Here is a 13,171-nt window from a genome sequence, read left to right as displayed (position 1 = left end):
AAAAAAAAAGGATAATTACAATTTTGAATCCTCTAGATACATTAGGAAAGTATCTGTTCCAGCTTTATGTATTTGTAGATTCTTCTTCCAGTGACTTGCTATAGCAGTGAGTTCCACTGACAATGTATGATGACTTTTTTGTTATTTTTCTTTTATTAGAAAAATGATTTTTTTTCCAAATACCATCTCTTTCTCAACAGGAGAGACAGGTGTTCCTATTCAGCACTTTCAGCCTCATTATTTCATTTCTGTACAGGTAACCTAAATCTCTATTAAGCTGTCCCATTTACAGAAAGTAAAGAGGGTTCTGGGTTTAGCTGGTTATCATGATGGACTGTGGGAAAAGCCTCAGTTTAACTGGCTTAGCCTTATGTTACATAGACAACTTGGGACAAGAGTTCACTTCAGAAAGTCAGGCATCATTTCGCTACTTAAGTTTGTCTATATCCTCTTCAAAGTACATCTTGGTAACAGCTATCAGTATGTCTTTGAATCAAAACACTGGCATTTTGTATTGTCTGAAGATTCTCAGTCTGCCTGTTAATAGCCCATGCACATGGCTGAAATGGCAGCTTCTCTTTACAAAAAAATTTTGGTTTAGGGTTATATGTTTCCCACAGGAAAAAAAAAAAAAGAAAAAAAGAAGAAAAAAAGAAAAAAGTGGGCATTATAATTTCTCTGGTAAGCCAGGGGATGTTTACTTTGTCTTGTCTTATTTTTGCATACAATTACTTAAACTGCTTCTCACTGGACTGTGCATTGAAAAGCCACTCTGACCAAATCGATACTTAAAGATGTTGGACTTAGAATCATTAATCATAGAATCATTAAGGTTGGAAAAGACCCTTCAAGATCATCTGGTCCATCCATAACTTGCTTAAGAAATGTCGTTTCTTTCTTCTGCACAGCAATGGGATGTCTGACTTTCAAGGCACTATTTTATTTATTTTTAATTTTTTTCCAGCTGTGTTTTGATTTCCGGCACTTAGTGAACTGTATGGTAAACTCATGCTTTATTCTTACCTGCCAGTGTGTCTGTTGCTGTTGTACCTGAAGAAATGGCCGTTTATTGTGAGTTAATAAAGTTTGTGCTCCTTCCTGTTTTTTCTCCTCCTTTTTTTTTCTGTGAAGTAGCAGTACAAAAGGAGCATACTATGAAGGATTTCATTCTGGGCAACTGGCTCTAGGTGGCCCTGCTTGAGCAGAGGGGTTGGAGAAGATGACCTCCAGAGGTCCTTTCCACCAACCATCCTGTGATTACATGATCTTTTTTCTCCTTGCAGTTTATAATACCAAACACTTACTTGAGAAAAATATCCTTTAATGTACTCTAGAATGAAAAAATTACACTCTATATTATTTTGTTGTGTGCCTTATCCTGAAAAAAAAAAGAATCTTATCCCTCTCAGTTTACTATTTAATAAGGATCCAGTCACTGTAACAAACAGGAAGAACAAGGAAGGGTACTTTGGAAAACATCAGTAATAGTTAATGTGAACAAACCAGTACTGTAACTCTGTACTGCCCACCTATTTAACAAGTGACAGGATCGCATGGAGTCATTGTAGGAGTAATCTCGAGAGATCTGAAAGAACCAAAGGCAGTGGTACTGCAGACCTAATTTGAGGCAAATGATGTATCAGTGCATGTAAAAGTATAAGGAGCAGTGTGGTAACAAGTAGCAGCAGCTTGTTTTGCTGTATGTCTCAGGCCTTGGACTGTAATAACGTTTAATGCTACAGCATGCTGGCATCTCCTGCTGCTTTTTTGTTTGTTTGTTTGTTTGTTTGTTTTTGTGGTTTAGGGAAAAAAAAAAAGGAAAATAGCACTGACTGCATGTAACCAAAAGAAGGTTCCTGAGATATTACAAGAACTTTTTGTTTGTTTGTTTGTTTGTTTGTTTTCTGCCTCACGGTTTCTGTAGAAAAGTATATACTATTTTTGTAGCAATCCTTGTGTCATGGAGCTGGGCTGAATATTGGAGCCAAGCATGTCTGGACTGTGTAGATGCCAACACATTATTGCTACTAATGCTTTGTATTGTTTCCTACTGTAACTATTGTTTGGCTGATGATCTGTATACTTCAGGTATGCAGCTTAGGAGGGACGAGCAAGAGGTTCCATTTTGATACAAATAAAACTGTTAATTAATTTTTCTGAAATGTGTAAGAATTATTTTTCTCTGTGAAAATTTATTATTATAATAGCACTTTACTAGATTTTCTACAAGTAAATATGTTTCTCTTATATCTCTATTATGTTAAAGAAAACTAATTGATATGGCTGTGTCTGGATCTCTTCAGGTTGTATTAGATAATGCTTTCAGGAATAATGATTCCTCTTCTCTGGTCTGATGCAGATATACTTAAATATAAAACTGAAATCTTGCATTTGAGGATATGGGTGAATAGATTTAGGGTTAGTCTACACTGGGAAAAATTCTCCTTGGGAAGATTTCAGGAGTCAGACTCAACTATCCTTGTGGGTCCCTTCCAACTTGGGATATGCTATGATTCTGTAGTTTCCAGTATTTCTACCAGTGTGATTCTTAAACCAAGAGGTAAAACAAAAAATCATGCTTAAATAACTTGAGGGTGAAAATGCTGGATAGCACTAGGACCAGGACTAGGATAGCAGGTGGGTTTCCACACAAGATTTTAGAAAAATACCCACCTCAGGTTCACTCTCAAACAACATCTAAATACTCTTATGCTGGAGCAGGTGATGTACCTACTTTTTCATATATAGTTCATCATCTTTCATCTTCATTGTATCCCTATTAATAAAGGTGGCTTCTATCCTTGGTTTAAGGATCTATCTAATGAAAACTTGGAGCATTACAGTCTGGGAGCCTGTTATGATGTCCCCTAGTATTAGCTATCTAATCTTCTGAAAAAACAGTGATAATCCAGGTTTCAGAGTTGCACTCTAAGCTCACTGCTATAGATCAGTTCTGTACAAATATTATGGTACTGCCAAAAGCATCTTTGATAGACAGTGTTTCTGCTGTTCTACCATATATAAATGCTTCTAATACGTGTGTTCCAGCCCAACCATTCATTCCCTAACTTTGCCTTCCTTCGTGCCATATACTGGGTTTTGGTTAGGTGACTGGAGTCAGGTTTGGATATTGTGGTGCATCTTTTTTTAAAGAATGTCCTGAAATTTCACTGTCCTGCGTGACTTTACACACAAGCTTTTATATCAGTTAACTGGTATCGGTTGTCTTTGCCTTACAATAATCAATGGAAGCACATGAAGGAATCCTGTTCTGTTCATTTAAATACTTTTATTTTCATAGAGCATGTATATTCCTAAATGAACATCTGTAAAATATGTGTTTCTTATGACTATTGTACCTGGCAGTGCTTGAGCTGAATATATCATTAAAAAAAGTAACCGTAATTAGAAAACGCAATAAAAAACCCTCACGGCAGGTATCCATGTGTTTACAAAAATCAATAGCCCATCAGACTTTAGGGCCATTTGATATCAGTCACTAGGACTAGGTATGATTCCAGTGCCAATGAAGGCCCTGGAAAAAATGCTATTAAGATACAATCAAACTTTGAAAATTAGGATTATTTTCTTCTCAGCGCAGCTGCAGAAGATAACAGTAAGAGATTGGTTAGAATGAGAAAATCACTAATCTCATTGTAAATTAAAAAAAAAAAAAAAGGAAAAAAAAGTGATACTAAGCTAGTTACAAAGTGGTTTTTTTTTTCACAGACTTGTGCTCCTGAGTTGTTTAGCTACTTCTCTGCATACCCCTCCTGCTGTCAAAGAACAAGACAAAGTTCTAACTACGTAGAAAGCAAATACTGTGAGTAATCCACCCTGTTGACAGAAAGAGCAGTAAGTGGGAAATACCTGATGAAATGTTGGGTTCAGTAAGACTTTGAAATGAAGCGAGATGAGGTATTTTTTTTGTTTTCCTCCCAAGGTGTGGGTATTTGGAGGTTGAGAGTTGTTGGTTTCTGTCTGTTGACAAACCTTCTTAAATTGAAATCCTACGAGCAACAAAAATGGTCAGTAAAGTTCTGAGGTGATAGATCAGCTTTACAAAAAATACAACTCAAAAAAAACCAAAACCAAAAACAAACAAAAACAACAAAACAACAACAACAACAAAAAACAACAAAAAAGAATTCTAAGCATATGTAAGGCAGAAACAATGAATTACAAGCCTTATGCAAGAAGTTTTTAGTCATTGTTTTTAGTGTAGTTTTGTCCTGGGTACTCTTTGAGATGTGTTTCTTGGAGAGGCTACCATAAAGGAGAAACTAGCAGTCTACCACTATCAGTTTCACAGGATGCTTCTGTCCAGAGAAAAAGCAATGTGCTTTTTTGAGATTGCTTTTTAAACTAAGCTACAGGATTTAGGCTATGTATTATAATTTGGGGAGTCTGTTTCCATATTATTTAGAAATTCTTGTTTACATTAGATCCTTGGAAATTGTTGTACAGTAGAATCCAAAGTTTTTTCAGAAAACTAACAGTGTTTTGGATCAAGGGCAGTGGCTAAAATTGGATGTCCTTGGGCCAAAGTGGAGACAGGAGTTGGAAGAACTGCTAGCTATCACAAGCATGTTTGTAACTAGGAGTATTTTTCCAAAACTGGGCCTAAAAGGGCTAGTGTTTTTTTTTTTTTTTTTTTTTTTTTTTTTTTTTTTTTTTCACAGGGTGTTATGAAAATGTAGGATTAGATTCTACATTTTGGTAGCTTTTTTATATTGTTAAATCATGGACTACTGAACTACAGTTGAGAGATAAATGCAGTCAGTAGCTTACTATGGTAATGAAACCTACAGTGTCCTTGCTACTTAAGAAAAAACGTTCACCCAGGAGCTATGGGTTCCTAAGCTTATTGTGGACAGGGGATGCAAACAGAAATCTTTTCCAATTACTCAGTGAGGGCCCCTGCATTCTGTTGGAGTATGAGCAAGCTGTGTCTCATTTGCTTCGGTTTGCCTTGGTTTATATTGAGCCAGGCACAGGAAATATGAAGCAAACTGAAATACACAATAAGAACATTAACAGCAAACCTGCCAGACGTGAAGCTAAAGAAACCATGGTTGTTTTCTTTTCCTCCTCTGAGTAATAACATTTCAGTTGGTCACTGACTGATCTGAGGCTGGAAGAGACCACGGGCAGGGCGGGGCAGGGAAGGGCAGGACAGGGTTGAGCTGAAAGGGCTGGTAGGGACACCTACAATGAGGAGAATTGTGATCTGATATCATAATCAGGATGTTTTTTTTCTTTTTTCCTAAATCCAGAAGGACAGTGTGTCAGCTCCTGTTGAAATAAACAGAGATAGACATACTGTCCAAATGGAGAAAAAAAATTGATGCCCTTTTGAGCTATTCTAAGAAGGAACAGTTCTTTCCTGTTAGCCCACACTCCAAATGTTGGATGTATAAATAAAAGACTGGCTGTGTACTCTCTCATCAGTTTTATTTTGAGAATTATTCCATTCAGAACATAGGATTTTTTAGTTATTTTTCCATATTTGTTCCTCAGAAAAAGTCTGGAGGAAATTCAGAAATTCCATAACTGGAAAAGTCCATATTTAATTTTTGACAAACTTATTATGGCTGTTTGGGATCACTAACACTTTTCAGTTCTCAGATCTACAGACTGGTGTGCAACTGGATTATTGCTCTGAGTTAGAAGTCTCATTTAATTTTAGAGTACAGAAATAATCGGGTCTTAGGAACCTCAGGCTGAAACGCACCAATGGCTGGAGCACATTGGTTAAAATGAGTTGAAGAAATAAATGTAAGTTTCAGTAAGATGTATATATGTCTTCCCAAATTCTTTCCTTCTGATAGTCACGCCTGTACTTGTTATACTATAGACTCGTCTTCGTTTTAAGGCTGGCTTCTGTTTCTTGTTGTTCTTTTCATAACATAATAAATAATGTTAATCATGAGTAAATAAATACTTACACGTCTGAGTAGTTAGACTGGGGCCTTAGCCCCCAGACCGTTGGGGGTAAGAATTTGTAGATTAATGACTGCTTTGTTGATTTTATGTAAATTAATAAAAATAACATCTTTTTGTTACAGTTTTTATTCTTTTTTTTTTTTTTTTAATCTATATGGCATAGTAACTTGTGTACTATCTTTTATGCTTCATTATCATATCAATGCATGTATTTTATTTTGACAGTAAATAACAAAGGCATATTGTAGCAAATGGAACTCAATGTAAACATCCAATGTTCTTTATATTTTCAGGATTGGTGGTAATTTGTTATAACTACATTGTTACATTTTTTGACAGTTAACTTTTTCAACAAAGGATTATGTTATGTTATGCGAAACAGGGTAGAAATTAAAAAGGCCTCGAATAAAAACTGTGATTTTCAGTATAAATTAATTAAATTCTGAGCACATGAGACTTTCCTAACCATCCTATGTTCCTTTACTGATTTGATGCTGTGAAGGTGAAATGACAAGTCCCAGAGAGCTAATAGACTCTCACAGTAAAGGTCCTGTTCAACTTTGGAAGAAGCGGGTTTGTTCAGATTTAAAAGTGGCAACAGGAGACAGAGGAGCATTATAGCAATTTTTCACATATTTGAAAACTTGCAGAAAGGTTGGTGAATTTTGTGTCCACAGGAGTTTTTATTAGCTTTAAAGACTGAATGACTTAGCTGTATTTTAAGAAAAGCTTTCTTATCTTGAGATTTGCTAGGGGTTGGAGCAGATTACCTGGAGACACTGTATGGCTGATGAATGGGAGGTTTTTAGGGGAAGTTACAGTAGTATCTCTCAGGAGTGAACCTTGCGAAGAGATGAAAGAAGGTCTCTCCTCTGTGCTTACGTTTTTATTTCATAGGTGCCATGGGGTTTAGTGGCATTCCACTAATAAGTACATGGAACTAACGTTTTTATTAATGGCAGAGTTTTCAAGGTATTTTGTGTATCGACACTGGAACTTACAGTCATGTTACTGAATGGGCTGCTGCCAAAAAGGGAGGTCTGAGCTGGTTTTCCTCATTTACCACCAGTGCTGGGTTTCCTGTCGGGCTGTTTTTCAGTTCAAGTGGGGTGACACATATGCACAGCTTAGGTGAAGGCAAATCGGCACTTTTTTTTTTTTTTTTTTTTTTTTTTGAGCAGCTGCTCAAAGGGATTGTGGAAAAGTACTTAAGGCTCTGCAGCTAGAGGATGGTCCCTTTCCAGAGTACTAGAAGTCCTAACTAGGGCCTTTTTCAGGAAAACAAAAACAAAAACACAGGCTGAAGGAGCCCAGTAAAAATATAAAGCTGAATGTCCCCTATAATGGGTGATAAGAGGTCAGTAGTTTGCTGATCACATGAGCCTTATGTGGAAGTGTCAGTTAGTAAGTTCTATCCAATAGGCTTTAGCAAACAAGTAAATTTAGTAATTTGAGTTTTCAGCTTTTCAAAAAAACAAGATAGCTCAAGAGAAGTCCCTTCAGGTAACCATCTAAAAATGAAATCAGAAAGACAGTGTACCTGTGCTGCTTCAAGTGGGGCCTTGCTTCCAGCTTTGTACTATTTGTAAGATTTACCGCTAATGGCAAGAAAATGAGTATAGAATTCAAAATAATCTCAGTGAAACATTAGCACAGTGTCCCTCTGCTCTTTGGTGAAAAATTCATATCACCAGGTGGAATCATATTTTGCAATGGGGAGAAACTCTAAACAAGACAGAAAATAAATGAGAAATTTTCTGTTTGCTCTAATATTTAATTTATTTGCATTATGATGGCAAGGTAGGTGTAACCCCCAACCCAGCTAAAACGATATCTTTGATACGAAATTTGTGGGATCAGCATGATGCTCTGAAAAATTAGATTATCAGAAGTAGATAATCAGGGGCTGGACCAAATTTTTACATGTAAAATGAATGAATGGATAGGGGAACAAATGCAAGACAAACTGCAGCCAGCTACACTTCATGGAGTTCCAGAAAATATATTGTTTTTCTTTCTTACTCTGTGTCTCCTTGCTCCTAATTCTGTGTACTTGCTGATTCAGTTTAACTTTTTTTTTTTTTTTTTAAAAAAGCCTCCACATTTCTATAATGTATGCCAGCTGACGGATGTCTCCAAGACCTAGAGATTCCTGCAGAGCCCTGCAGAGGCTCAGATAGCATGCCCTCTGGCACAGTGGCTTAGAGGAATAACGAAAGTCTTTTGAGATCCGAGTTTTTTCAAAACCTCACTCTTAGTTATTAGGAGTTGTGCAAATTCAGTGTCAAAGGTAACCATTACAATTTTTCTGGGGAAATGGTCATCAGGTTTGTCCTGTGCTGCTGAAGCTAGCAGGGATGGAACAGCATGGGACTCTGTATGTACAGTTGTTTGGGGTAGGTTCAGATGTATGAAGATACCAATGAGCATTTCCATGGGATTTTTCAAAATACGATTTTCAGGGACAATTAATAGCCTATTTGCAACTTCAGGTGCTCTCCTAACCTGGTTCTCTGGCTATTGTACTGAATGAATGAAAGTTAATGAACAGTGTAGAAGTGGCTCCCATGGCACGGCTATTTCATGAGCTGGGCTTTTAGGAGTCACCCGTCTGTCCCGCTGTGAGAGGGGCTCCTGTGGCTGCCAACACCAGCATGCTCTGGGACTGAATCTGTAGCCCCTGCTGCAGTGACGTTGTTACCTGCCTGTGCTGTTCAGCTCCCCCTCGTACTTAGCGTGCGTCCCGTGACTTAAAAACTGTGGGAGGCAGAAGGCTGGTGGCAGCAGGATCAGGCTTTTTGCCTTTTGGTGACAACCACAGGCCGTGTGGCACAGCTGGATCAAACAGACTGGGGTCTGTCCTCTGGCCCGGAGGCCAAGCGGCCGTGGCACAGCTCTCTGGCCCCAGCTCAGTGCTCCTTCCTCCCAAACAGCTGGAGCTGGCTGCGATCCCTGGCTGTGCCGTGATCTGTGGCCATGCCATAGCCCCTACCCAAGCACTGCCAAGAGAGAGCTCAGAGGTCAGTGCCAAAATTTTGTTGGAGTGCTAACAATTAAAAAGCCCAGCTGACTTGGACCATCATCATTGCCTTCCTTTACTTGCTAAGTGTTGTGGGAAATAGCTTTTCCACACGCGTATGATCATGTGAAACATACTCAAGTCTTAAATGTGCCCTAAGTTGCAGAGCCCGAAGGTGCTGCAGTTACCGAGGTGTCACAGCAAGCAAATGCCAGTGCCAGCTAGTCTGTGTTTAAAGAGATCTGAGTATTTTCTGTTTGCTGATAGGTAGGTAAAGGGAAAAGAACGAAGCAGTTTTATCCCTGAATGAAAAACCTATGTGAATTGAATACTTCAGAGAGTTCAAGACCTGTCAAAGGTTATATATGTCAAAGGCTCAGGGGAGGCCTTATTGCTCTCTACAACTACCTGAAAGGAAGCTGTGGGGAGCTGGGGGTCGGCCTCTTCTCCCAGGTAACTAGTGATAGGACTGGAGGGAATGGCCTCCAGTTGCACCAGGGGAGGTTCGGGTTGGAAATGAGGAGACATTTCTTCTCAGAAAGAGCAGTCAGGCATTGGGACGGGTTGCCCAGGGAGGTGGTGGAGTCACCGTCCCTGAGGGTGTTCAAGCAAAGGTTGGACGTGGTGCTTAGGAATATGGTTTAGTGGGTGACATTGGTGGTAGGGGGATGGTTGGACCAGATGATCTTGGAGGTCTTTTCCAACCTCTATGATTCTATTTAAATATTTCATCTCATTGCTTCCACTGAGCTGTAATAGTAAGTAGCCTTAAATGATCATAGGAAGGGGCTGAGCTCAGCGGGCAAAGCCTCGGGGGGTCGAGGGTGTCAGGCCAGCCGCCTCCCCGGGCCGGCCGTGAGGTGTTTCACAGCGCACTTCGAGCTCCCCGGCCGCTGAGGAGGCAGCCGGCCCTGAGGGACCGAGCCCCCATCAGGGCCACCGCTGGGCCTCGCTCCCCGCCGCTCTGAGGCGGCTTCGAGCTCCGGGGCCCGGACGATGGCGCTGCGGCACCGGCCTGGAGGCGGCGGCGGCGGCGGCGCGGCGGGGCGCTGCCCGGCAGGGGGCGCCGCGGGGAGGTCCGGCGGCGGCGGCGGCGGCGGCGGCGGCCGCGGGGCTGCGGTGCGCGGGAGGCGGCGGCGGGAGGGCTGATGCCGCACGGCCGTGCCCGCGGTCCCGGCGGAGGCATGGGGCGGGCGGCGGAGCGGGGCTGAGCCGAGCCGAGCCCTCCGCGCCGCGCCACGCCGCCGGCAGAGCGACTATGGCCGGGGGAAGGAGGGGGCTGGTGGCGCCTCAGAACACCTTCCTGGAGAACATCGTGCGGAGGTCTAACGGTGAGGCGGGGGCTGAGGGTTCCTCGGAGGGGGCAGCCGGCGGCAGGTGCGGCGGCACCGAGCCTCGCCGAGCCCCCGGAGCGGGCAGCCGCGGGCCAGCCGGCACCGGGAGGCGAGGGGGCTGCGGGAGGGTCCCCGCCGGGGAGAGCCCGGCGCTGGGCACCGCGGGGGGCGGCGAGTTGGGAGGCAAAAGCCTCCCGGCGGGGGAGTCGGGCGTCTGGAGGGCTGAGGGGAGGCAGCGATGGTTATTTTCTTTTTCCCTCTCGGAAAATTGCGCCTCGAATTTCACCGTTCGTGCGAATATGCATTAGCGTTATCCAGGTTCTCGCACTCCGGGACTTACCCTCGGGAAGCCTTGCGACCGTGCGGGCGGCTGTGTGCTTGCTTGAACCTGGGCACGGGCGGTTTTTGGAGGCTCCAAGTTCTGCCATCTTTAAGGCTCCCTTGGACTTCGGTGCCTTGGACTTACGGGGTTAAGAACTTGTGGTGCGATCGGGAATACGCAGGATCGAGCCCTGCTCCGAGACAAGGCGACAGGACTTAATTAAACAGTAGTCAGTCGGTTCTGATAAGGCAAAGACAATTAACCCTCCCGATAAGCAGCTAGAACCTCAAATTATCCAAAGAGTGATTTTCAATTATTTTCAATTACGGGATATTATTGAGGGGAAAAAAAATCGCCGTTGGTAAGAACATGTTTTCACACGGCATTAATCGTGAGGCTATTTTTACAGGCTGCCTTTCTCTGCAACTTCCCTATAGAAGGGGGTGGAAGCTGCCTCCCCGAAAAAATACTAGCTGTCCTCGTAGTGAAGCCTGCCCTCTTTTTACAAAATGAGATGTTAACGTTTCATCAGATTCGTGTTGTTTCTCTAGTCTTCTAACACCGGTTATCTACGGCTTTTCTCAAAACTGTCTTGAGTTCGGGAATAATTTCCTTCATTAAAAACCAAATTTCTCTGTTGGCTCTCAGTGCCAAGAAATAAAATATTGCAAAGTGCAATAAATGGGTTGAGGTTTGGACATGGGGATATCGTGCAGGAGAAGCTTTGCTCCGTTTCTTCCTATTTTCCCCCATTAAGAAGGTGTCGTAACAGAGCGTGGTGCCAGACAGCACAGGTAAAATGACAGCACTCCATCTCCAAATGCTTAGCAAGTCCTGCGGGCTGTAATAAATACAGGTTTTTAGATGAAGCCTGGTAGGAAGTGATGCACCCTTCAGACATATTAGGAGAAGCTTTGGGAAGTGACTCAGGTTTAGCAGCCCATTTCTCCTGTAATGTGCCTTCTAGTTCTTGCTGTAATGCGATGCCGTCACATACAAGCGCTGCATGATTCAGTTCTAACGTGGAACCATCAGCATCTTCTGACGTCCGTGGCTGTCAGGAGACGAGCATGGTGTCCCCATTCTCCTCAGCCAGCAGAGCTGTGTCGTCCAGCGCGGGGACGGCATGGGAACAGCCCGGACCCGCGGTGCCTGCCTGCTTGGCCTTTGAGATGCCCATGGGACGAGCGCTTAAACGGGCCCATAAACTTTGAGGTTTGGCTCCCCCTTCTCGGTTTCATTCGATTGGATAGTAACGTGACCCACAGTGAAACTATCTAGCCCCTTTGGGATTTGCCAAATAAACCCCGGGCTTGTTGTCAAACTCTATTTGCTGGCACCCGTGGGCAAGTTAAGTAGTGCCAACAGATATTGCATTGATACATATATGGCAATGTTGTTAATTTGGGGATTCCCTTTGAAAGGAGAGGAATTTGCTCATGGAACTGAAGGAGGTATAACTGAGTAAGTGCTTCACTTGAAGGCACTTGTGTATGACGTGCATCTACAGTCACAGGTGAAGTGAGAAAAATACGTTCTTGCTCCAGGTTGTGCTGGGAGATTTAGCTCAGTGAAAGAGGGTTATGGTTACAACAAAGTCATTGGCATGCAACCACTTTTGGAGGCATTACTCTAAGGACAGCACAAGTGATGCCATTTTAACCAGTAATTTAATAATTATTTGGACGGCTTTTCGTATTAGGTGTGAGACTGGCAAGCGGATGCACCTTCAATGGCTAGAGGTAATAGCAGTATCTATAAGCATGAAAGTTCAGGGCTTTTCCTTTAGGGTTAGTATTTTGTTCATACCACACCATCTGTAGCAAGACGCACCTCAAACTCCAATGGTCCGAAGTCTCCTTATGAGTTTTATGGATGAGAGTTTCCTCTTAGGTCGCAAATCAGCAGAGATGGGTTCTCATCCGCTAAGCGCCAGCAAGAATTGCTATCCTAGGATTACAAGCTGCACACACCACAAACGGCAGTGAAGAAGAAACTGAGAATTTGTCAGCCCATCTTGGGATAGGATTGCCTTAATATAGCACGCATGGGAAAGAATGTATGAAATGTCATCAGCCTAGACCTGTGGTCCTCATTTGGTCCTCTGTGATTTCTTCTCACAAGACCTTTTGGACGAAGTGTGAACCCTAAGGTTCTTCCTTCTTTGAAAGGAGCATCTCTGACATCCTTCCTGTTGGAAGTCTGGAGGAAAAAAATAAGGACCAGGGACACTACAACCCTGCTTGTCTGTATTTAATGTTTAAAAGCCGTGTTTCTGAACTAGCCATGTAGCTCTAGAAAAATCAATGTTGCATGTGGTGCTTGGTTGACAAAAATTTGTTTGAAGCATTGAAATATTTAAAGGCCCAAGCACCCAATGGGACAGAAAATGAGCCCGTGCCATAAAACAGTGCAGTACGTAAAGAATTGCTAGCCTCTGATGGTTACTGCTAATGTGATATTAATGTTTTTCTTGGGTAATGTAATACACCCCCAGTACACAAGCACTATAACAATAACATTTATAATCTTGGTTCATGGCCAAGGCAC

General features: G+C 42.3%; 1 protein-coding gene across 2 annotated transcripts in view; it reads left to right on the top strand.

The window, feature by feature from the left end:
• Window positions 1-10,098: 10,098 nt before the first annotated feature.
• Window positions 10,099-13,171, top strand: part of KCNH1 (potassium voltage-gated channel subfamily H member 1) — a 185,413-nt gene continuing 182,340 nt past the window's right edge. Inside the window, exon 1 of one of the 2 annotated variants that reach the window (XM_040554071.1) lies at window positions 10,099-10,296. In XM_040554071.1, coding sequence (XP_040410005.1) covers window positions 10,224-10,296 — 73 coding nt within the window. In that variant the 5' untranslated portion in view covers window positions 10,099-10,223. The remainder of the gene's footprint in view (window positions 10,297-13,171) is intronic. The other variant, XM_040554072.1, reaches the window with a different exon arrangement.

This window comes from Cygnus olor, chromosome 3 (assembly GCF_009769625.2).
Source record: "Cygnus olor isolate bCygOlo1 chromosome 3, bCygOlo1.pri.v2, whole genome shotgun sequence".
Lineage (NCBI taxonomy): Eukaryota > Metazoa > Chordata > Aves > Anseriformes > Anatidae > Cygnus > Cygnus olor.
This window is presented reverse-complemented; position numbering and strand designations above follow the sequence as displayed.